Raw genomic sequence first — 24,915 nt, 5'->3', positions numbered from 1 at the left:
TTTGCCTGGAACTGGGACTTCTTCCCTTTGCTGGAGTTGGGGAAAGCTTACAAGACACTCCGGGGTTTCTAGAACTTTGGATTTGACGTAGCAAAACCCCCGGTGACATGGGACGAAGTTATGCGGGCTGTGAGGGCAACAGAGAGGAGTCCAAGAGCTGCCCAGCCTGGCCTTCCATTGCTCGTCCCCGCAGAGATTCCCATGCCCAGCCAGTACTAACCCCCACCCCAGGGCAGTTTGGAAATGTGCGGCGGGTGGGTGGGAGGGTGTTTGGTTGTCAGTCATGGGGGCACTTCAGGCACTGTGGGGGCAGGAACCTGATGTCGAGGACATTCTGCGCAGCGCGGAGAGTCCTGTACATCACCACTAAAATTCCAGAGTGTTTTCATCACCGAAAAATAAATCCCACAGCTCATGGTGGCTAGTCCCATTCTGCCCTTCTCCAGTCCCCGGTAACCACAAATTAATCTACCTTCTGTCTCTGAACTTGCCTATTCCGGAAATTGCGTGTGCATGAAATTGTGCTGTATGTAGTCTCGTGTGTTCTAAGTTTATCCATGTCATTGCATGTTTCAGCATTTAGGTCCCTTAAGTGCTCTTTAGGCCCCCTTTCGGGTGGAATGACATTTCATTCTTGGATATGCCACAATTTGGCTTTCCATTCATAAGCTGATGGGCATTTGTGTTGCTTCTATTTTTTTTGTGCTATTGGAAATAATGCTTCTCTGAATGTGATTTATGTGTTTATATGGACATATTTTCATCTCTCTTGGATATATATGTATACCTTGGAGTGAAGGCTCTGGCTCTTATGGTATCTTTGGGTTCACCTTTCAGAGGAACCATCAGACTTCCCGCAGTGTGGCGCCCTGTGTCCACAGGACAGAGCCCCCGCAGTGGACGAGGGCCATGGTCTCTCCACGCCCTCGCAGCCCTGGTCATCACCCGCCTGTCTGCTCTCCTAGTGGTTGGGAAGTGGTGTCATTGTGGTTTATTGTGTCTTCTTAATGCACACACAGGCAAAACAATTAAGAACAAAGTCGTGGGGCAGAGGTTGGCTGCTGAAAAGAACCAGGTTAGGTACAGCAAGTAGATTTTATCTTTGAAGCTTGACTCCTGCGGTGGCAAAGAGCATTTTCATTGGTTTCCCAAAACACTAGATTTGTTCCACAGGCTTTGTTTCTGTTCCATAAACATTTATTGAGCACGTTGCATGTGCCAGACACCGTGCTAAGGGCTGAGATACACGATGGAGGAGGCTGGTGCCTGCCTTCGGGAGCTTACAATCTAACAGGAAAGGAAGACGAGGGCACCGTCACTATCGAGTTGGGGAGAAGGTAGTAAGAGCATCTAAGGGCACACAGGAAGGACAGCTGGAGGTCAGAGGAGGGAGAAGTCCCCTGAGTTGCTGGGCAGATTTCACAGGGTCCCTCGCCCACAAACAAAACTGTCCCCCAGATGGAGCGGAGAGATGAGGTACGATTCATATACTTCAAAATGCTGATGGTCCTGCTGGTCCCCGGAGGCAGTGAGGGCTGAGGCAATTCACAGTTGACAGCCCCTGTGAGGAAACTGCCAGAGCCCAGGCGGCCAGAGCGAGGCTGGCTGCAGCAGGGCTGGGCTGTCACAGCGCCCCCAGCGGGTCGCTGCCCTCCAGCTGCTGGTCTTCCAAGGCGTCCTGGGGAAGAGAGGTCTGTGAGACACACTGGAGGGCCCGGGAGCTTCCCAGGTTGAGCATCTCCTTTGGCCATGAGTCTGAGACCCAGAGGGGGCTCAGGACAGACGACTCCAAAATAGGACACCTGGCCTTATTAAATGTCTTACGCTGAAGGAATTTTTTAAAAAATGGCAGAAGCAGGGAGGTCATTCTGACCTCCCCCCATTGTCCACAACGCAGGTCATAAAACTCCCATGCCAAGGTCCCCTCCTCTCCCCCGAGTGAAGGAAGCACTCTTACCACCGGAGATGAGGAAGGTGGGGCCGGAAACCCTGTCCGGACCAGCCCTGGCCAACCACCCTTATCTTCCTAGCTAGTTCTTCGCCGTGTGCTACCGGGGCCCAAACCTCTCTGTCTTACCAATTCTTCACAAACGTATTGTTTCTTTACTTCAAAGGCATAAAAGCTTCCTGTTCTAGCCCCTTCTTTGGGTCTTCATTCTCTTGTGATGCCTCTTGTTTACATGTAAACACTCACTAACAGGAGGATATGCCTTTCTCCTGAGAATCTTCGTCAGTTTACTTTTCAGACCTAGCCAGGGTCTCGAAAAGGGTTGAGGAAGACCCCTTCCTCCCCTGGAGCCTAAAATGCAACTCTCCCCCAAGTGCCGGTGCACACACGTGGGGGGAAATGCTCTTGCACGTGGCCGTCTCACGTCTCGCGTTGAGAGGCAGGATGATCTGGTGGTTGGGGGCCCCTCTCTGGGGTCAGTTGCTGCTGTTTGAAGCCTGGGTTCCCTGGACAGATTATTTAGACTCAGCTGTAGTTCCCTTGCCTATAAAAAGTCGTCATAGGTGTGAGGATTGCATTAGATACTACATTAAGAAAGGTGTAAGCACCCCACAAATGGTGGCTATTCCTGTCATTACTGTAAGGCTCCTTTTAGGTTGAAAATTCATCTTGAACCAGAGGTGGTCCTGGAGCATCTGAGAGAGCTGATCAGCAGCCCCACTCCGGAGGCCGCTGCCGCAACCTCCTACCGTCTTTCTCTCCGACGAGCACTGAAACGTTGTTAATTAGCATCATGCACATGTTTGAAGTGTCTGGGTTGGCTACAGATACAAAAGGTATCAGATTCTAGCACGTCACTTTTTGGGGATGGCACCCTTGGCATAGGATTCCTGTTACTGGGATATGTTTGCCACCTGGTGTCATCAGAAGCATTAGATGAATCCTGCATTTAGGATGCTCTCTCACCTGCCTCAGGTGAATCTAAGGCACAGTGCTGATGAAGCCCTTAGCTGAGAAGGTCCAGAGCGGGGTGAACAGGATGGCTGACTTTTTCTCTACTTGTTAAGTGAGGCTGATTTCAGCACCATGCTTGCAGGAGTAAAATATTAATTCACGCAATCTAGCTGAGCTTACCCTTGCAATTTAGACCAGAAACTCTCACATGGGTTTGGTTAAAAAACAAAATAGGGTTTATGATGCAGTTACTCTCCAGTCTGTCGCTACCACAGCGCCATAGGCACTTGGAGCCACAGACATGCATGTTCGGCTCACTGCTGACAAATGATGTCTGTGGCACTATATGAGCTTAAAATGGGGCAATAAAATGGTTTTGTAATGTTTCAGTGCAGCTCACAAAAATTCAGCAACCAGTATGTATAGTGTCTGTGGCACTATATGAGCTTAAAATGGGGCAATAAAATGGTTTTGTAATGTTTCAGTGCAGCTCACAAAAATTCAGCAACCAGTATGTATAGTCTTTGAGGGAGAAGGACAGCATACGTCTGTGCAAGAAACAGAGGAGCTCTCTGGACCTGGTTACTATCGCAGGAAGGTCCTAGACGCACACAAGCCAAGTATTTCCTGAGACCTGGGTGAGGCCGTCAGCTCAGTCTGCTGAGGTGCAAAAGGGCGGTCAGCACACCGGTTGCCGGCATCTCTTATGTGTATATGAAAGGAAGAGTTAAATTTTAAACCTAGTTTCTCAGTCCAGACCTGGTGATACAAGCGGGGTGCGCTTTCCATAGTCAGTGTGCCTGGGGTCCCCTGCCGTGGGGTCCCCCCGGGTTGAAGTCAGTGAAAGCCCCATCAAAGCTCAAGGATCACCAACTCCAGAAATCAACGGCCATTTTCTGGAAAACCAGGGCAGAGCGCGCTCCCCTGGGTATAAAAGACCTCACCAAAGGGATGAAGCTTCAAAGCCTGGAAGCTGCTCTGACAACAGGCAGAAGGGTTTTGGGCAGCCAGGTAAATACAAGTTTAACGTATAACCCAGGATACATGCATTTTGAGGGCTTTGTGTCTTATTTCCCAGCAGCAACCGCCCAAATATTTGCAGCAGAATTTAACGCATTCCTTCTCCTTGTGACACGTCACCTGATCATGAGGTTGATGTGGGCAACCTCTGGTCTTCCCCTGCTTCCAGTTGCTGGGGCTTCTGTCACCCACCCAGAGGAGCCCGGGAGCACCGAACAAGCACATGGCTTCCCTCTGCTCACAACACCGGCGTGTAGGCTTGTTGCCCGAGACACGTCCTACAGGTGAGCTTTTCTTGGTGTGAAGCTTTCCACCGGGATTTGCCAAAAGCCATCATGTCCCTGTGCCGCAGTGCAACCTGTTCCTAAATAAATAATGCAAACTCACCACGAAGGGGTCGTAGGAAGGTTCTGGGGGCGCCGGGGTGGTGCTCTCATACAGGGGGTTCGAGACATTCTCAGGTGGCTGCTTGCCGAGAGCTGTGACGTCAATATCCTCTTCAGACTGTTTGGAAAGGCAAGCACCAGGGCTGAGAGCCAGGATGTCCCCTGGAAGGAACTTCCTCCCAGTTGGCAGGTAAAGCAAGCCCCGCCCCTACCTCCACCTCCGTTACAGCACTTTAATAGAGATCTGATTTCCATAGAGTGACATACGCCAATCTTAAGTGTTCAGCTCAGTGTTTTCTTAATATGTCCACCCAGGTGTGACCACCACCCAAATCAGCATATTGGGCATTTCTCCCCGCCCTCCAACTCCCCAGTTGCAATCCTACCCAGTGTAATTGCTGTTCTGACTTCTTCCGTCACCCCTGCTTGGTTTTGCCAGCCCTTGAGCTTAATTTAAAAGAATTCATAAAGTGTGTACACCTGTGCTTAAATCATTTTTTTTTTGAGCTTTGTCCCTGGAGTTTACACTTAGGCAGGTTATCTGCTAGAAGACAGGTGGCAAAAACAATGCCCGTGGGCCCAATCCGGCCCTCCACCTTGTTTTATCCTGTCCAGCACCTTGTTTCTGACCAGCGGCAGCACCCAGCTCTCGTTTAACTGTTAAGGAGTAGTTACATTTATACAGTTCTAAAATTATATTCAGCCCTTTTAAGGCAACCATGAGGCTGATGTGACACCCCCCCCGCCCCCTCGCTGGTGAGAATGAGTTTGACACCCTGTGCCGGGAGGAAGTGGACTGCTTGGGGGCTCTGCTCGGTCTTTGCTGGGTGTGTCTGGAGGAGGCCGCCAGAGGAGAGGAGAGGCCAGGGAGGGGTGGGTCACTCCTAAGGGACGGTGCTCAGCCACCATGTGGCTGCTGAACCCGGTCCCAGGGTCACTCCACGGTCAGCCAACACCCGCTGACCTAGATGTGGGCTCCTCAACAGTTCAAACAGGGCGAAATGTGTTTCGCTGGCTGCCCCAGGAGGCCCCACGGTGCAGGTCCCCGACTCTGACCCTGTCCCCCACCTCACACTCAGCCTTGAGGCCCAAGCCCATCATGGTGGGCGTCTGTCTCGTGAATCCCCCAAGATGAGCACACCTCCTGGCCCAGGGTGTTTGCTCCCCACCTGGCAGAGAAGCTTGAGGATCCATGCTATGGGCGGCCCCACCACCCTCCTGAGCAAACTCCATCTCAGCCAGGAAGAGGGGCTCCAGGGTGCCACTGCTGCTGCTCTTAGGGGCAGAGACCCCTCCCTGGAGGCAGGAGGTGTGTGCCAAGCACCCACTGCTGGGCGTGCTCTTGGAAGCCGCGGGTCAGCTGAAGTAGCCCAGAGCCGGAGGCTGGATTGTGGAGAGGACCCCCATCACCGTGTTGTTCCCATTTTCCTCCTTCCTACCTCAAAATGCTGGAAGCCAATTGTTCTCCGGTTCAGTCGGAAGTAAGAATATGCACCCAAAGCGATGACTCCAATGACCAGCAGGATGGCAAAGGATATCCCCGTTCCCAAGCCAGTGTGCGCTGCAGTCTGAACATAGAAAGGGGAGGGGCGGTACTTGAATCTGATGACTTCCCAGAGAGGTGTGCTTTCTGGAGCCCACCCCCTGCTTGCTGGCCTGGGCATCTTGGAGCAAGTTGGAATACAATTAATGATAAAATGATTAACATGCATCTTCCCTTACGACTGCCAGAGTCTACCCCTTGCATGAAATAATTCGTTTAAATGTATGGTAGCCCAAAGAAATAGGGACAGTCATTATCGTTTCCATTTTACATGGGAAAACCGAGGCATAGAGAGGTATCACAGCCAGTGAGTGGTCAAGCTGGGCTTTGAAGCCAGCTCGGCTATGCAGCTGCTGAGCTTAACTCTGCTGTGGAACTTCCCAGCGTCTGGCTGTGCTCACCCCTCCTCACGCTTTGGAACAAGGTTGGGACACTAACAACATCAACCACCCAACTCTTACAGGGCATGGGCTACGTGCCAGGGGCTGTCCTATTATTTTGCACTGACTCATAGTCCTCCCAAGAACCGAAGGAGGAAGGCATTAGGACCCTCATTTTATAGATAAGAAAAATGGGGCTCAGAGATGTTCTGGGACTTGTCCAAGAGCACACAGCTATGAAGTGGAGGGGCTCAGGATTTCTCACTTCCCTTCCAGTGGTTTCTCCATTGGCCCATCCCATCCCTTTTATTGGACAAATACTAATGGTGACAGGTGTTGTGTTGGGAATACGCAGGAGTGGGGCTGGGCTGAACCACGGCCAGGTATCCCCGAGGCCAGCTGCCACCACTTGGGGAGGCTCTCCCAATCTCCAGGGGGGCGGTGCACAGGGCTTCCAGCAAGAGTTTCCCCTTGGAGAGTGGACATTGGGCTCTTCCTGACCCCTCTCTGGGAACCCTGGATACTCACCGTTGGGACAGGCGGTGCTTTTAAAGGCCTGGAAATGACATGAATGATCCCATTGGAAGCAAAGATGTCCCACTGCAGAATGGTTCTTCCATCAACAAACCTGGTCTCCTAGGGAAATGGGAAGGGTGCTGATGGAGATTGGCGGTCCCCTGGCTCTTTCTCCCCACATGGTGGCTCTTCGTTCATTTTGCCCGAGACCTCGGAGCCTGGGTTTCAGGTCTGTGTTCACCGATGGGCAGCACAGGACTCTGCTCTCCAGTGGGACTCACCCAGAGCAACTACCTTGATCCAAGAGCTGTGGAGAACCTATGGGGTCACCTGTGCAGCCCACTTGTCTGATAGGTAAGGGTTCAGGAGGAAAAAGGTCTGTCCAAGATCACCCAGGTAGTCAGTGGCAAGCCGCCTTGCCTCTTTCCTCCAGATCCATTGCTCTGAACATCACTCCACACTGGAGAAGAGAGGGTTTTAAGGGACCAAATCCCTAGCTGATCAAAGTGTGAGCCACTGGCGTGTGGTGAGGCCGGTCCCCTGAGAGTTCACTGGAGATGCAGAACCCGAGGCCCCACACTCCACCTGCTGAATCACAGCTTGCGTTTTAACACACCTGCAGGGGACTTCGATGCCTGTTGAAGTGTGAGAAGCACTGGCCTAAACTGCCGATCCTCAACAATTAGAAGTCTTTCATTAGGTAAAAATAAAACCATACTTATTTAACATTTGCTACATGTCAGGCACTATTCTCAGACATCAGAAGTCTTGAGTCACTGAGTCCCCACTAAAGCATACTCTATGCTTTGATCTGACATCACGGTGGTCACGGTCATCACTACCACCGCCACCACCACCTCCAGCAGCAAAATGAGCACCATCGCCAACATAACCACTAACATCACCACCACTGCCATCACCAACGCCATCACCACGATCGCCATTGACGAAATATTATCACTCTTACCACCACCATCGTCAACATCATCAACGCATCCCTTCATCCCCCTTTTCAGAGGAGGTTGGGATGCAGAGAAGTTGGATGACTCGGCTTAAGTTCCTAAAACTAGTAAGTGGCAGAAGTAATTTTCATTGCAGGGTTACCTGACTGCAAGGCTCATGCATTAACCCTTGGGACAGGCTGACAAACTGGCAGAAACAAAGGCCGTGACCAGAGAGCTTTCCAGTGGTTGCATCTGTAGTTCCTCATTACTGGCTTCTGAGGCTTGAGGTCACCAACGGCTTACCTCCCAATGGCTTCCTTCCCAATGGGTCGGGGCAGATTCACAGTGTGGTGTGCTACGGTGTGCAGCAAATCCCATCCCCCTCCCTGCAGGTTTACAGTACACTTGCCCATTAGAACAGCTGCCATCTATTAAGCACCTACTGTATGCTAGGAGCTTTGCATGTATTATCTCCAGTCCTGCTAATAAGCCCAGAAGACTTTTCATACCAGTTGGCTCTGGTTCTGGCTGGAGGTGATGAGCAGCTGGCCTCCCAGCCTAGTCTGCAGCTTGGTACCGTTGACGAGGTCATTGTAAAAGAAGATGTCGACGTTGGTGAAGTGGTGCTCGATGTCCCGCCCGGAGAGCTTCTGAGAGGAAAGAAGCAGCACAAGAATGGTCTTTAAAGGCCGAGCAATGTTTTTTCTTTTTAATGATAAGGATGATATAGAAAAAAACTGTCACTTCTCATGGTCGTGGATCTTCTGCCCCCTGCGGTGATCAGGAAAGGGCAGGTTTATCTCAGGCTTTGGGTTGTCTGGGCTCTGCCGGAGGCTCCCGTCTAGCTAGGTCCCAGGATGTGGCATTGAGAGTCAGCCTTATGATCTAAGCAGGGCTTCCCAGTGGTGCCCTGGGAAGGGTATCAAGTGGCCAGTGGTATAATAGCAAATGTAACCAGACAGGGGCTTGAAAAGTGCTAGCAGAACTGGGCTTCCTCTCACCACATCCTGCCATTGCCATGGCAACATGCCCCAGCTAACCTGCTGGAGAATGAGAGCCCTGAGGAGCAAAGCCCCAGACCAGCCAGCCTAGATCAGCCGAGAGCCAGCCCCCCTCAGGCACACGAACAGGCCTGGCCAAGACCAGAAGAACTGTCCACTGACCCGCAGATGTGAGAGCTAAATAAATGTGTGGCTGCTGAGTTTGGGGGTCATTTGTGACATGACCTCATTGTGGTGATGGGTCATTGACATTGGGCAGAAGAATTAGTCCACAGCACAGACACCAGGGACCCGACTCACCCCCTTTTCTCCCGGCTCGCTGTTTTGGGGCACAAAGAGGGTGCCGCGGACTGACAGGTCAGTCAAGAGGTTCAGAAATGTCCGGCCCCTGGCTGAGCTGTTGGAGTAGGCCAGCATGTCCTGGGGAGGGAAGGGACAAGATCAGAGGGGCCAGTGGTGTGCAGGGATGGGGTGGCTGGAGAGGGTCCCATCACCCATCTGGGAATATCCCTGATGTTAGTAGCCCCAACTCAGTGGCCACTAGCCTGCTGTTTCTCTTTTTAACTTTATTTTTTTTCCATCTATTTATCTATCTTGTCCCTTCTTCTACTTCCACTCATCCCCCCCACCTCTCAGGGCTGTCAGCCTGCTCTCTATTCATGAGTCTGTTTCTATTTTGCTTGTTAGTTTAGTTTGTTCATTAGATTCCACATATGAGTGAAATCATATGGTATTGATCTTTCTCTTGTGGACCTGGAGAACATTATGCTGTCTCTTCTGACTAGACCCTGGCAGAGTTTCAGGGGCACTTTCCCTTTCTGCAATGAATCTCGTGGTCCTAAATCACAGCTCCGTCACAGAGCACGCTCAGTGGGGCCAACTGTCTAGTCCTTTGAAACGTTAAGTCAAACCTTGAGTCTCCTGTTGTCAAAACCCTGCCCTGGCCGCCACTTCACTCAGGAAAAGCCAGAGTCCTTATAATGACCCATGAGGCCCAAAGCTGGACACGGTAGCTCCTCTGACCCCATACCCAGCTGTCCCCTCTCTCGCTCACTCTACACCAGCCGCACTGGTTTCCTTACTGTTGCTCCAAGTTGTCTGGCACACTCCTGCCTTTTGTCCTTTGCTTAGCCTTCTTTCTTCTTCCCTGAATGATTTTCCTCAAATCTGCACACCTCAAATGTCACCTTCTCACTAAGGCCTTCCCTCATCACTCGATGCAGAATGAACACCCCGTGATGCCCCTTCCCCCCACCCTCCCCTCCCCCACAGCACCTTCTAGCATTCAACACCATGTACTTGTTTATTCCATTTGTTTATTTTGTTTGCGTTCACTAATGTAGCTCAAGCACATAGTAAGTGCTCAATAAATACTCACTGAACAGATTATGAGAAATCACACTGCCCAGCTCAACCGAGTCATTGTGTAGACAGGACAGCTAATGCCCAGTGAGGTCAATTAACTTGCCCAAGGGCACACAGCTAGTGGGTTTTACCCTGACACTGCCCTTTCTCTGAAATGCTGTCACAAGCTCCCACGCAGCAGAAACATGGGCTTGGGTGATTATCTTTAGACTATTTATAGTAACCTTGATTTTTAGATCAGTGAGAAGGACACCTTTGGTCTGTGGACAAAGATTCACCACTCTGGGGTCCTTGGTCTAACTTCTGCCCTGATCCTGCAAGGTTTACATTTATGCCTAGTCTACTCTCCTTGGCTGTGCCCATGACCTTCCTAAACATCAGTTTCTTTATCTACAAAATGGGAATAATAGAAGTGACCTCATAAATCTTGATGAAGATTTATTCCTTCTAACAAGGATTTATTGAGCACCTAATACATGCAAGCCACAAGGTAGAGAGAGAATCCTTCCCCTCACAGAGCTTACATCCTGTGAATTGAGTGAAAATGCTCTGAAGGAGCTCAGGGCAAAACAAATGCTTAGGAAATATTAGCTTTCTCGTTATTGTTATTATTATTAGCTAGACCTTTGATCAGTCAACCTCAATCCTCCTCCAACTGGGGCTCTCTCTTCGTTAGACATAACTTGGGGACGACTGACGTGACTTAACGTGCAGTGCGAAATACAAATTGACGCCATGGTGGTAATTTGGCTCACTGGGTGATCACCAGGCAGGCTTAGCTCACTGTGTCCCACCCTGTCTGCGGACACAAAACAGCATCTCAGACCTGCAGATCAGACTCTCACGAGGCTCTAGATGCAAACTGAGGTGGCGACGCTAACGCCAATGCGAATCTTCCCACGTGCTGGCCGCAGGTCTAAGTGCTTTACAAACATCGACTCGTTTAATCAGCACAGTGATTCTGTGAAGTTGGTGCTATCATCACCCCCGTTTTACAGATGAGAAAACTGAGGCCCAGAGGAGAAAGTAACTTTCAGGTGCTGCAGCAAGGGGCAAACTCCAGCTCCAAATTCAGGCAATGGGCTCCAGTGCCCGTGCTCTTAACCTTGACTGGAGCCGCTGCCTTCTTTCAGGGACTCACCTCTCTAAGACCTGCTTTGAGACAACCCCTCCTTCCCCGAGGTGAAAATGAGCAGACACAGGACATACCGTCAGGAAGTTTGTGAGCGAGGGGAAGGACATCAGGACCTGCAACAGATTCCCGCTGCATGAGAAGCCATCTCCCACGAAGCCCTTCTTGCAGGTGCAGTTCACGTCTGGAAGGCAGGTGCAGGTGGGGCCCCGTTCCAGTGGGGCAGAGGCCCCGGCTGCCAGCCTCACCCTTGGAGATTGGCTGGCCGGGCTGAGTGCGGCTCAGCAGCTGTGTGGCCTGGAGTCTGAAGTGTAGCGGGATAATTACCTTTCATCCGGTAGCAGAAGACATCCCACATTTCACTCTGGTTTCTTGGTCCATAGTCGACTATCCCAACAATACCAGAGCCACAGTTCTGGGAGGCATAGGCAACGGGGTAGGCAACCCGCCCATTCTCAATCCAGCCTGCCGAACAGAGGTGGTACTTGGCCTGTAGGGACACAGATGCGGCCATGGGTTGGCAGCAGCTTTATGTCTGTTGTGCAGTCCTTTGCTTAATGTCCGTCCCCCCCTCAGACTACAAACTCTATGGAGTCAGGGGTTATGGCTCATTCTTCCTATTGTGCCTCTCTGCCTGTAACATAGCAGGTGCTCATTAAGTTTTTGTCGATTGAGCCACTGGATAGATTGAAGTGGTGCCCCCTCTTTCTTGTAGGTGCCTGAGTCCTTCACGCTTATTTCACTTTTCTCTGCTCTTGAGAGAAGATTGGCTCTCAGCCATTTCCTGCTGGGTATGAATTCTTCTGCTTATGGACCAGCAGAACCCTAACTGATCATCACTACCATCACCATCACCATCACCACCATCATCACCATCCTTACCATTATCACCAACACCATTACCACCTTCATCATCACCATAATTAACACCATCATTATTACCATGCACTCTGAGAGCTTCCTCTGGGTCAGGTTCTGTTGCAAGGGCTTTTTACATGTCAACACCTTTAACCCGTGCATTGATCCTCTCAGGTAGGAACTTTAAAAAATCCCTATCATATAAATGAGAAGTGGAGGCAAAGAGGAGTTAAATAACTTGCTCCAAGTCATACAGCCCGCAAGTAGCGGAGCTGGGATTCAAACCCAGGCAGTCTACTCCAGAGCTCTTAATCTTAAAAATTGAGGTCCTACTGTACACTGTGTCATATTACTCTTAGTCTTTATACAGCCATGCCAAGTAGGACAGAGGTTGCAATGGCTTGATCAAGGGCACATAACCAGAAAGCAGGAGAGCAGAAATTCAGACCCTCCAAGATGCTGGGTCCTGGCATCAGAGCTTTGTTCCTTGATGATGAAATGTCAGGTCTGAGCAAAGGTAGAGAGATTTGGTAGTGATGGAGGTTGGAGGAAAAGTCCTTGAACTATCCTGTGGAGGCGGTCACTTCCTCCACTCCCAGTGAACAATCACTAGGCAACTCCAAGGGGCTGGCCTTTCCTAATGGGCAGGGCTTCTGGTTTTTGAGGTTGAGAGAGTAGCTCTGGCCAGAGCTCCACTTCTTACATGGCTGTGGCTGAGAGCTGGGACCACCCCCATTTACCCACTTTTCAGCCCTTCCAGACACAGAGGAGTCCAGCTGTTCCAGACAAACTCAACTGCTCTGTAGGTTCATGGAGATCCCAGGCTGGCGGTTATTGATTTTTTCTTGTCTCCAGCTGTGATGTATGTACTCCCAGCCTGCATTCCTGCCTTGGCAGCTGAATGTCATGGTTGAGAACAGACTTTGGGAGTCAGGGCTACATTTGAATACTGGATCTGCCGCTTCTTGGCCAGGTGACACTGGACACATTACTTAACCTTTTAGGGCCTTAGTTGCCCTCTGTATACCTCCAGGGATGTCGTAAGGATGACAGCAATGTCAACAAACCACCCCTCACCCTGCCTGATACACAGTAGACACCAATGGATACAACAGATTGTGATTATAGCTCCAGGAGCTCCCGGCCCTCCCCTACAAGAAGGCACCAGCATGAGCATCCTTGTGTTACGAAGAGCCTGTAGCTTCTCTCTGCACGGTGCTCACTAATTGGGGACCCACCTTCTGAGCATAGGAGAGCTGGTTGTAGGTTGCCAAGGTTGCAGCTTCGTTGGCACAGGCCTCTTTGGCTTTGTCAAAGGTCAGCTTATACCGGCCCAGTGGGGAGCGTAGATGGAACACTCCAACAGTGGTATCTGCATAGGGAAGGAGAGGAATTGCCCTGGTCAGTACTTCTGGCAAAGGACTTTGAAGGACTTTCAAAGAGCAAGGCCAGTTACTGAACCTCGGTATGTGGAATCATATATTTGTCTGGTGGGTCCTTACTGCTTTTTCTCCATCCAGTTTCAAGATGCCCTATCAGCTGTGTCTCCGTACTTTAGTTTTCTTATACTTGGTTTATTATAAACCGTTCAAATCACTCTTGGAAGTAAGTGGGGCCCAAGCCAATCAATGTGCTCCTATCAAAATAACTGCTAAGAGAATAATTGCTTCTGCCTGTGGTCAGTGCTTCCTCTTTGCTATTTAAACCCTAAACTGTGCTCTTTAGATTCAAATATAGTGATGGGTGGCAGGGATTATTACTAAGTAATGTGAAGAAAGCAAGTATCAGGAAATTCGTGGTAGGGGACCTTTGAGCTCCCTTCTGGTTCTCATGGCTCAGGGTCCAGGTCTGAGCCCACGTGCCCCTCTGCTGTGGAAGCCGCTGCCTCCTGGGCACCAGACAGCATGGGCTGTTTGGCTCCTACTTTGTCCTTGAAAAAAAAACTTTAATTAAACTGTAAAATTTAATAAAACTAAAATTTTTACCTTTTTAAAGTTAAATTGTTTTTTTTCTTTTGCCTAAAGACCAGGTGGTTTGGTTCCAGACCCCCTAGCCCACTGACCCTGGAAGTGGAGGTCGGCACAGCTGGCGTCTGCGTGGCACTGCCCATTGTCCTGTAGGCAGCGGTCCACAGGCAGCTGCTCTGGCTCGCAGCTCACCCCGTCTCCTACGTAATGGCTCTTGCATTCACACTTCTTCTTGCTCTGTGGGGAGAATGGAAAAGGTGAAGAAGCCCCTTGTCTGGGGCCCCAGGGCCCCCCAGTGCTCTGCGGGCCACCCTCCAGTGGAGGAGATGTTCACAAGGATCAGGGACGCATGCCTCTCCTGCCCAGTGGGAATGGAGTAACTGCCACGTCAGGTGTTTGAGCAGCATCACGACGAGGAAGCGCCGTTCTTTGCATCTCGGCCCAAATGTTGCTTGCTCAGAGAGAGCCTCCCTAATCCCCCGAAATGAGAGGCCCTCCCAGTACCTCCTTGCTCATTGGCTGGATTAGGTTCTTCCTGACTCTTGGTGCTCTCTGAAAGGATCGTGTGTGTTTGTTTCTGCACCGAGCATCACCCTTCCCTCTGCTTGCATACAAGCTTTACATTGTGACATCTCTGGCCCCAGCAACAGCACATAGTAGGTGCTGGGTGACCCTTTGTTGAATCAATGAATGATCTCACTTAATCCCCACAACAATCCTATGAGATCTGCCTTATTATTAGGCCCACTTTGCAAGTGAGGAAATTGAGGCTCAGGGAGATTAATAGCCAGCCCCAGGCCCCACAGCATGGAAGTCCTGGAGCTAAGACTCAAAGGCTGTCTGACTCTAAGCTCACATTTATAACCTCAGTGGACATTGTCTCCCACCGGTTTCTCTTCCCACCAGATGCACAGGGCTCTGGGTGCTGATTCCCTTCTAAAAGGACTCACGGGTGCCCAGACCTGCACTTTCCCTGCCACTTAACCAACTCTTTTTGTTTAATGACATTTTTAGTTAGAATAATTTTAGATTTAGAGAAAAGCTGCAAAGACAGCAGGGAGAGGCCCTCCCATACGCTCTCCACCCATTCCCCTAATGCTAATTACTACCTTACATCACCTTAATACGATTGTCAAAGCTAAGAGATTAGTGCCGGTACCTTACTGTGAACTGAACAATAGACTTCATGTGGACTTCACCAGTGTTTCCCATGATGTCCTTTTCTGGCTGAGGACGCCACCTTGCCCTTGGCTTTCTGACTTAATAAGAAATGGACTGAGATGGGAAGAAAGCTTAGCAAGGGGCCAGTGGGAAGCAGAGTGGAGAAGCCAGGCTGAGTGAGGCACAAGAAGCTGATCTCTCACATTTCCTCAGGGAAGAGAGACTCACGGGGCCGGTCATCTTGCAGATGGCATGCTCATGACATCCGCCATTGAGGCCGTCCGCACAGGGGTCTATCTCTGAGCAGCTGTGGCCATCCCCCGTGTAGCCCTTTGGGCAGCTGCAAGAGACCTTTGTGTCCTTCTGGGAGCACTTGGCGACCTTTGCGCACCCTCCGTTGTCCTGTTTGCAGAAATCCACAACTGCAAGAGGAGGAGAGAGGGCTGCGTGAGCCACTGGCTGTGTATATGGGGCTTCCGATTGGGGATGGGTCACCCCAGGAACGGGACCAGGGGCACTGGGGGGAGTAAACGGGCCCCAACAGGTTGGCACCTTGTCTCCCCCTGCCCCATGGTCTCTGTGCTAGTGTTTGTGAACCTAATATCCTGTGGTTAATACCCCATAGACCAGGCCTGGTGACATCTGTCCACCTCTGCCCCTTTCCCATACTTCTAGGCTCTCCTTTGGTGGCACTTTTCTGTGTGAGTTTGGGTTTCTCACATCAGGACAGTTACATGTGTACACGTGTGTGCCGAGCTGGCACAGTAGGGAACGCCTGTGAGGTCGATGTTGTACCCCTTTCTGCAGATGAACACACTGACACTTGCAGAGTGAGAATGAGGCAGAGCTGGGATTTAAACCCGGGCTGGTTTGACTCTGAAGCTTGTGCTGTCCCCACTGTGCTATGCTGCCTCTTAGGACCTTTGTCTTCACAATCCCCCAAATTTCAACCCAATAATAGATTAGCTCTCACCCCAGGAATAGCTGGAAAGCCATCTGCTTTCTCTTGCCTTCCTTTGTGCCTAGAGTCCTTGTGGCCCCTTGAGACCACATTAGGGGACATTAGGACCCAAGGCTTCACCCTAAGGATGGCAGAGTAGAAAGGCAGCCCTGGGACTTTGTTGCCATTGTAGGGGGCCTTGTGCCACTCCTGACTGCCTTGTGGCAGATTGCAAAAGAGCAGTGTAGCAAGATATCATTTTTGTAAAGAAAGTCTGTATCCCTGTGAATAAATTGTTCATGAAAAAGGACCTACTTTCCCCTGGTACCAGGGTAGTTTACCCCTGGTTCCTACTGTCTCCTTTATATATAATAGTAGATTTTTAGCTGGGCTCATGGTTGCTCAATGAAAGACTACATTTCCCAAGGCTAGAAGTGACAGATAATGAGGGCCCAACCAATAGATGGGAGCAGACATGATTTTAGCAACTACTAGGTGTGTCCTGAAATCTCCCTCCTCTCTGTCTCCACCCTGCTTCCTGGGAGGTGCTTATGGTGGTGGCCATCTTGGGCAAGGCAACTGCATGACTGCAGAGCAACAAGATAGAAGGAGCCTGGGATCCCAGATGACCTTTCAGAGTGACACCCGTGTTAGCCCTGGATGCCTCCATTCAAATTGTTATGTGAGATAAAAATGAACATCTAAATACGAAGTATCAGTCTTCTTAATGCCACTGTTCCTTTGGACCTCTGTGGGGCTGAACCTATATCCTGGCTACTAAAGACAGACATTGCAATGTTCAGAGTGGTTCTCACTGAGTGGTGAGGGTATGTGTGGATTTAGCTTTCCTTTTTCACACTGGAGTGTATCTTCTGAGTTATTTGAAGAAAGACTGGATTACTCACACAGTTAGACAAACACTATAAAATAAAGTGCATCACAGTTTGTGAAGCAATTTCAAAAAATGACCTCAGGCGTGAGCAAACCCATTAAGGAAACTGAGTTGCAGGGAGGGTAGGTATTGTCAAGGGGACCAGGTAGAATAGAAGGGCCAGGATGGAGCCCAGGCACTGTGACCAAGTTCCGTTCCGCATCCACGTCGCGCTGCTGCTTCACACATGCGCAAAGGGAACCCACCTGTGCACGTCACTCCGTCACCTTCGTAATTCAGGTTGCACTCACACGTATTGTTCTCCTTACAGGTAGCATAAGCAGAACAAGGAGGCGTGCACACGGGGGGCAAAACTACAAAGGAAAAGGTTACCGTTCATCTTGAGTCACGGTGAGGAGAGTTGAGACCCACTGAACACGTCTCCCCAAGATTCTGTCTCTGGGCTGTCACTGTGTTTCAAACGGGTCCCTACCTAGCGGGAAGGTGGGGTGCTTTGCTAATCTTGCCTAGAGATTCAGAGATTCTGGAATCACTCCTTTATATTAAGACATTATCTCTGCAATGTTAATCAGATTAAAATGCAATTATGTTATTCTGGGGGGCAACCAATGAAAACTGCATACTTCAAAGTTTGCTAATAGAGGTGAACTTGGCAGATTACTTCTCTGGTCCTAAGGGCATGGGGTTCCAGATGGAGATGGTTCAGTTGGAGGAGACATTCCATGGAGGTGGAGGTCTGGAGCTTTGGGGATCGGATGGGGCTGTGGCATCGATAGACCACGTGAAGCCATGAGGCAGTCAGGGGTTAGAGGAGCAGGAGGAGGGAGGAAGCGGAACTGAATTAAGGGCATTGTTGGAATTCTGGAATTTCAGGTTGCCAAGCCCAGCAGAGGAGCCTAATCTGCCTTTGGAACCCCAGGGAGGATGAAATAACAGTGGTTCACATGAGACAGTTCAAACTTTATGTCTCAGACCTTCTACCAGCAATGTGTTGGAACATTGAAGGCTGTTGAAACACCCTTCCTTGGCACAAGGGAGGCCTCAGAAAAATGACTGCTCAGTAAGTATCAAGTCAACGATGACAATGACAACGAGGGCGTGATAATGGCAGCTACTGTTTGTAAGGGCCCATATATGCCGGGCACTTCAAACCATGACCTCCGACCCTCACAACCATGTTCTCACTGCAAAATGTGTAACACACACACACACACACACTTCTTTACAAGGATGAGCACATCGAGCCTCAGAGCAGGCGGGTGATCTGGGGCCATTGTCTGGATAGGAGCAGAGTCGGGGTCAGGCGGGGGATTCCAGACTGTGCCTTTTCTGTGAAACCACTCAGCCCCTGGGCCCAGGGCCACGATCCCGAGGGGCCGTTCCTGCCCCATTCCGCATTCCGTAACTGAGGGGGGTCCTTCTGTGATTGTACACCAGTTTCACTGAATTCAGTATGTTCATCTACTTTCCCTTCAAGCCACCACGCCTCCTGAGGCTTGGGGCTGCATAGTCACACCATCTTTTCCACGTGGGAAAGGGAACACCTATCTTGTCTTTTTTCTTGCCCAGGTGTTGCTCAAACCCAACCTCAGTTAGAAGCTCTCAGCTGGGTCCCCTACAGCCTGGGGCTGCTGGTGGCTGCCCACTCCCATGACAGACCTGTCTGTGTGTCACAGAAGCGGCCGGTCCACCCTGCTTCACAGAGGCACTGCCCAGAGCCCGTGATCCCCTCGTCACACTGGCCGTGGTCTGAGCAGCCACAGGCTGTAAAGCAAATTGCAGAGTGATCAGTAATCAGGGATCGGAGTTTGAAATCCAACCAACCCGCTCACAACCAACCTGTTGGCCGTGTTGCCAATGTGGGAGGCACCTTCCTCATGCCACAGTCACTCATTCATCCACTCACCCGTCCACACATTCAAAAGATCACTTATTCAGTGGCTCTCCCAGGACAGACACTGCTAGGCAATGAGGTGATGCTGGAAAACATAAGACATAAGGTCCCAGGTCCATGGAGCTTACAGTAGGAGTGGCTAGCTATTGAACACGTACTTATAAATATGGGGAGTATCATAAACACAGAAGCAGCGAATGTGACGGGGTATGTAACAGGGTAGGAGGGGGAGAGAAGCTTATCTGGGGCCTCCTAACAGAGAAGCTGATTTAACAGTAAAATCTGCAAGATATGTACCAACTCTTCCACTTCTCGCCACCCCCAGCTCTACCACCATAGCCCAAGGCAGCACCAGCTCCAGCGCTTCACCGAGATTGTGGCATTAGCTTCCCTCGAGGTGACCCGGCCTCTGCACCTGCTCCCTGCAGTGTGTTCTCCATGGGGCAGCTGGAGTGATCCCTTCTAATCTGCACGTGACGCTTCTCCACTCATAGCCCTCCACTGGCCACCCATCACACAGAATAGACGCTGTGGTTCTTTCTCTGCCCAAGCAGCTCCCATGTGACTTGGCCCCCAGCAACCTTCAGGTTTCATTCCTCCCTCCCTTCTCTGCTCACTGTGCTCAGGCGCTCTGGCCTCTTTGCTGTTTGCTTCAGGCCACGCCTGCTCCTGCCTCAGGGGCTTTGCCCTTGCTCATCTCTCTTCCACCATTCGATTTACCTGCTTCTTTTTGTTTATACCTTGACAACTAGTTTCGTTTCTGCAGTTCTTGTCTGTTTCCTCCCTTTGAATGCATACTCTCTGAGAGCTGGGATTTTGCCCCTCCTAGACCACTGTAACCTTACATCTTAGAACCATTCCTGGCTGTTGAGCAAGTCAATGAGCCTCTTTGTGTCTCTGTTTCCTCATCCGCTAAGTGGGAAGGATAACAGTACTGATCTCAGTGTTACTGTGAGAATTCACTGGTAAAACATATCTGCCTGGTACATAGTATGCACTCCATAAACTATTAGCTATCGGTATTAATAAGGACTGAGTGATATATGTTGGTCAAATAACCGAATGAATGAATGCTGCTTGCCTTGGAGGCTGCAGGGGTGTGAGCTTTACTCCTTAGAGATGAAGCTCTTTCAGCAGATGGAACTGGGAGTACATCCAAGGAGGGAAAAAGCATGTAAGGGCTAGTAGACCTGGGCGGGGGGGCGTGTGTCAGCGAGAGGGGGGAAGAAGGATGGTTTCAGGTGAGCAGGATGGTGTGGAACAGGAAACAGCAGGGGCAGAGGTGTCACATACGCTGACAGTCAGGCCCGAATCTCCCTGGCCAGCACAGCTCACACGCGGTCCCGTTGAAGCCGGTGTTGCATTTACACTCTCCCGTGGCTGAGTACCGATCAAGGCAGATGCCCCGGTTATTACACGGGGTCTCCGCTCCTCCAGGGCAGGCTGGAAGGGATGAGATAGCAGGGACTCAGCAGTCTCCCCAGAATTTGTAAAGGTGCTGCTGACCCATCCTCAGCTGTGGGTTTCGACCTCCATCAGCCCAGAGGGATGGTGGCCCTAGAGGCACACCCACATAGTGTCTCGATGTTTAGGGGGCGTGACTTTAAATGCATCTGATGTGCTCTCCTCAGCAGGGTGATGCCCTGAACTGTGCATGGCACTTGGGAGTCAGGAGACCTGGCCTGAGTAGATCTGGGCTGAATAACGAACTCACTCTGAGGGTCAGTTCTCTTAGCTCTAGAGGATATTGATCATGATATAATGTCCTACACCACATTATGGCACGAGGGTCACATGAGGTAGTACAACTGAGAACAATTTAAAAATCTAAAGCACTGAACAAATATAAGGGATGGCACTGAGTTTTGTGACTGTCCACACTTCAGGGATGGAGTGATTGCAGAGACCTCCAGCCCAGAATCTTCTCAGCTGAACCAGAGTAAACAGAGTATGCCTGGTAGTTAACATCCTGGCTTCTACAAACAAACGCATTGCGGGACCTTGGGCTTGCTTCTTATCCTCCCCGTGCCTCCATTTTATCATCTGTAGAATGGAGATAACAACATAATCTAGGTCTTAGGGATTGTTTTGGGGTGACGTATAATTATACATGTGGGAGGTAGCACTCACGTGGAGTGTTTACTCAAAACAGTGCATGGCCAATGGGAGGTGCCATGACATCTGTTATGCCACTGTTGCTGATGGGTTACTGGCCAGGAGTTGTCCCTAGACACAGGGGTTTCAGGATGGGCCTCCATTTCCTGGTAAGATAAGGGTGGGGGGCAATGCTATGTACCCAATACCAGGGGGGTATTCCGTAAATAATGGCCCAAACATATCATATTAGTATGGCACTGTGCCAGGGTAGAATTCTGTGAGATTATTTAAATCCACGTGCTTATCCTGTCATGGACTAGGGTAATAAATGAAATCTGGTGTTCGTAGCACCGTACATGGGGCGTGTCTTATGCTATAGTGAGAGGCACAGATGCCTGCTACACAATCACAGTCCGTGCACAGAGCTGAGTAGACTCTCAACTCTGTCAAAAACAAAGTAGCGCAAGAGAGAAAAGTGGAAGAAAAGCTACACAGCTATTCGGAATGATTGCTTTGGGATCTTAGAGGCGCCGTTCAGAGGATGTGCCCCACCACCTCCCCCACATACACACGTCATAACTTCAGCACTGTCAAAACTTCCGAATGCTGCACAGCGATCGTGCAATCCACTCGGACTCTCACGTGCGGAGAGGTGCCCTCACCCTGGCAGTCTCTCCCGAAGTAGCCCTTGCAGCACCTGGACACCTGGATCACCAGGGCACACTGCTGCCGGCAGCCTTCCACGTTACTCTTGAAGGACAGGTTGTATAGGCACCTCTGCTTCACGCCCTACAGGAAGAGAACAACATCCCTCGGCCTTCCAAGCCTGAACTTGGGCTCCCAGGCGCTAGCCTGCTCCGAGTAGGGGGTCTGGTAGTGCCCAAGTGGAAAATGGGACTCAATGGTCTTTCCCGAGAATTCTTTTCTTGGAGCCCTAGACAGGCAAATGAAGGGGGAGGGTGCAGGCAAGAAAGACTTCTCTCCAGTCTCAAGGCCCTTAGGGTGTTTGCAAAGCATGTGGTTGCTTGGTGAGAGGGTGGGGCGTGGCCAGGCAGCTGTCTGTCATGGGAGGGGTCTTGCTATCAGGCAAGACCTGGGAAGGGAAAGCAGGAGTTACATCTTGTTTTGCAAGAGTGTTTTCGTTAGAGGTTTTCCTAGTAGAATAGAAAGAACTTGGCTTTGGGATAAGCCAAAGTTCTTTTTCACTGAGAACTTGGCTCAGTAATAAAACCAGTAATTAATGAACACTTGGTATATGGCAAGCTCTGTGCTCACATTTTAAAACTTACTTTTCCTAATACCCCTATATTGCATAGTTATTAGCTCTATTTTACAGAACTATTTTAGATTGTGTGATTTGCCAAAGATTACCCACTGAGATACGACACCATATCTACCAACTCCAAAGCTCATTGACTAAATCATTACTTCTACATTGCTTTCTGGACTCCACTGTTAGCTTTGCTCCTGACAAGCTGCGTGATCTTGGCTGGTTGCTTACCCTCTATGACATGCATATTTTTCATAAGTGGAGATGATAATAGCTTCTTATGAGTGTTATAATGAAGAATAGGGACATGAATAGCAGCTAGCCAAATCCAGCTGTTATTTCCATCATTATAATTATCTTTGAAGTCCCTTCTAGGTCTACAGTTCCATGACTTTTCTGGACAGTGCCTAGAAGACAGGTAGTGGGTTGATAGGTTGCCTGGGTTAAGAATGTTCATTTCTCACCCTGGCTGTCATAGCTTAGTGGATCGAGTGCTCGCTTGTGAACGAAAAGGTTGCTGGTTCAATACCCAGTCAGGGCACATGCCTGGGTTGCAGGCCAGGTCCCCAGTTGGGGGCATGCCAGAAGCAACTGATCGCACATGGATGCTTCCCTCCCTCTCTTTTTCCCTCCCTTCCCCTCCCTCTAAAAATAAATAAGTAAAATCTTTAAAACATGTTTAAGAAAAAAGAATGTTCATCTCTCACCCATTGGCCTGGTTGAAAAGTATGGTACAAATTATAGTTATACAATGCATGCACACGCCTACCAGAAGACTAGGGTCTGATCATGAAATGGACCTATTGCTCTGTGAGTGTCATCTCTGCGTTCATAATTACCTTTGGTTTCGTCCACCTGGGGCAGCTGGGAGTATAGGAACAGCTCCCACAATCCCCCTAGGAGGCAAGGAAAAAAAAATCACTTAAAAATCTAGAATATTGGGAAACACAAGGAAATGCCCCTGGTGAATGTCTCGGTGACTTGACTAAGACCTGAATCTTGATTAAGACTCTGGCTATGGCCAATAAAATAAAAGTAAACACATGGCAACTTTGCCATGGAGAATTCTCAGGGTCCACACCTTCTGCCTTGGACCTCAGTTCCTTGTCTAGTTCTTGGAGATGAAAAGTCCCCTGCTCGGTGGGGGTGGACTGGGGCAGCCTCACACAGGCTTGTGGTACACAGTGGGGACCGTGGACACAGGAGTCAGTACTGTTACAGACCTGCTGGGGTGCTTCTGGAAAATCACACTCTTTGATCCCTAGGTTTCTGATCTATAAAACCGGGATGATAATTCTTGATGCTATTTAATCTTCAGGGAATTGGCGAGAAAAAACGATTAACTGAAAAAACGTGCGTGAATATACTTTGGAAGTTAAGAAGGCCACCGCCTCCGCAGCAACACCTGGGTTTCCGTCTCCAACTCTGGCGGACAGGCACCCCACTGATTGGGGGTATTCATGAATGCCTACATGTTGCCAGATACCAAATCAACTGGTGACAGACTTTGCCACGTAAGTCACTTCACCTCTTTGAGACCCAATTTTTAAATCCGTGTACTAGAGTTGATGATGTCTACTTCTATTATTGGATTACTGTAGGGACGAGAGGAGCATTGAGCCAAGCTCAAAAAGTGGTCCTGGGTGGATGAGTAAGTGTGAGATAGGAAAAGGCCCCATCCAGTGCAGGGCCTAAAATAGAAGTTCAGCCAGGGTTGTTGCTGACTGAGCAAGTGCATGGAGGTGTGGGTGGCATGAAGCATTAGATTGAACCCTGTCCAATTGCCATGTCTGCAGTCACAGCCCGTTAAATATGGCAATGTCATGTGGTTTAATATAGCAGAAGCTCAAAACATGTTTGTTGAATACATGAGTGAACAGCTGAATGGATGGGTGGATTTGGAAGTGACTGGCAAGGCACATGTGTGGCACCCGGGGATGTTTCCCTAATGGCAAGGGCAGGAATGGAGGGGTGGGTGGGTGGGTAAATGAACATTTGCGAGGCCTGCTCAGGGCTAGGTAGATGCTTGTTGATTGAGAACCTGAAGAACCCTGTCATCTAGCCTCTGACCTCTTGGGTCTCAGGCTCACGGGGGACTGGCCCCAGAAGTTTTATAGCAAAGCCTGTGCTGGATCATGAGGGCTGTTCTTTGGCTCAAGGTTCTCTCCCCACAGTAAGGGTTAAGTGTTTTTAGGACTGACCGAGATGTTGAACGTAGTAAAAGTGTCACAGCGTCCCCCTAGGGTGGGGTTAATCAGCAGACAGTCAATGCCATAGGCCACACCCAGGTCAAATAAGAGCTCCCGTTGTATAATTCTGCACGTTTGGCCATTCAGGAAGAGGTCACCCTGGGAGGGGGGTGGGGAGAAAGAGAAGCAGAGGGAGAGACTCAACAATCGTTCTTAGATTTCTTTTCTTCCTAGGCCGTATAATGTAGCCAGCACTTGCAAGACTCGGAAAGAACTGAGATATATATTTGTATATCTCGAACACTCAGTGCATGTTATGTGCCAAGTACAGTTCTATGTGCTCTACCTGTGCAAATCCTTTTATTCCTCCCAACAACCCTAGGATGTAGCTACTATTGCTAGCATTCCGTTTCCAGGTAAGGAAACTGAGGCAGCGAGAGGTTGAATAACTTGCCCAA

At 50.0% G+C, this 24,915-nt stretch overlaps 1 protein-coding gene across 3 annotated transcripts in view; it reads right to left on the bottom strand.

Moving 5' to 3' along the window:
* Window positions 1–1,175: 1,175 nt before the first annotated feature.
* The window catches only part of STAB2 (stabilin 2), a 126,300-nt gene continuing 102,560 nt past the window's right edge, over window positions 1,176–24,915 (bottom strand). The window contains exons 53-69 of one of the 3 annotated variants that reach the window (XM_037067805.1): window positions 24,470–24,616; window positions 23,108–23,164; window positions 21,661–21,787; window positions 20,195–20,344; window positions 18,667–18,771; window positions 17,253–17,360; window positions 15,404–15,597; window positions 14,110–14,251; window positions 13,286–13,419; window positions 11,517–11,679; window positions 11,267–11,373; window positions 8,993–9,112; window positions 8,201–8,341; window positions 6,760–6,867; window positions 5,748–5,876; window positions 4,310–4,426; window positions 1,176–1,678 (exon numbers count right to left, since the gene is read on the bottom strand). In XM_037067805.1, the coding sequence (XP_036923700.1) occupies window positions 1,625–1,678; window positions 4,310–4,426; window positions 5,748–5,876; window positions 6,760–6,867; window positions 8,201–8,341; window positions 8,993–9,112; window positions 11,267–11,373; window positions 11,517–11,679; window positions 13,286–13,419; window positions 14,110–14,251; window positions 15,404–15,597; window positions 17,253–17,360; window positions 18,667–18,771; window positions 20,195–20,344; window positions 21,661–21,787; window positions 23,108–23,164; window positions 24,470–24,616 (2,103 nt within the window). In that variant the 3' untranslated portion in view covers window positions 1,176–1,624. Of the gene's footprint in view, window positions 1,679–4,309; window positions 4,427–5,747; window positions 5,877–6,759; window positions 6,868–8,200; window positions 8,346–8,992; window positions 9,113–11,266; window positions 11,374–11,516; window positions 11,680–13,285; window positions 13,420–14,109; window positions 14,252–15,403; window positions 15,598–17,252; window positions 17,361–18,666; window positions 18,772–20,194; window positions 20,345–21,660; window positions 21,788–23,107; window positions 23,165–24,469; window positions 24,617–24,915 lie in introns of all 3 variants that reach the window. The other 2 variants (XM_037067806.1, XM_037067804.1) reach the window with 2 other exon arrangements.

The sequence above is a fragment of the Sturnira hondurensis genome, unplaced genomic scaffold (assembly GCF_014824575.4).
Source record: "Sturnira hondurensis isolate 20B ecotype Veracruz unplaced genomic scaffold, ASM1482457v3 Scaffold0017436, whole genome shotgun sequence".
Lineage (NCBI taxonomy): Eukaryota > Metazoa > Chordata > Mammalia > Chiroptera > Phyllostomidae > Sturnira > Sturnira hondurensis.
The sequence above is the reverse complement of the archived record's forward strand: the minus strand, read 5'-3'. Positions and strand labels throughout refer to the sequence as shown.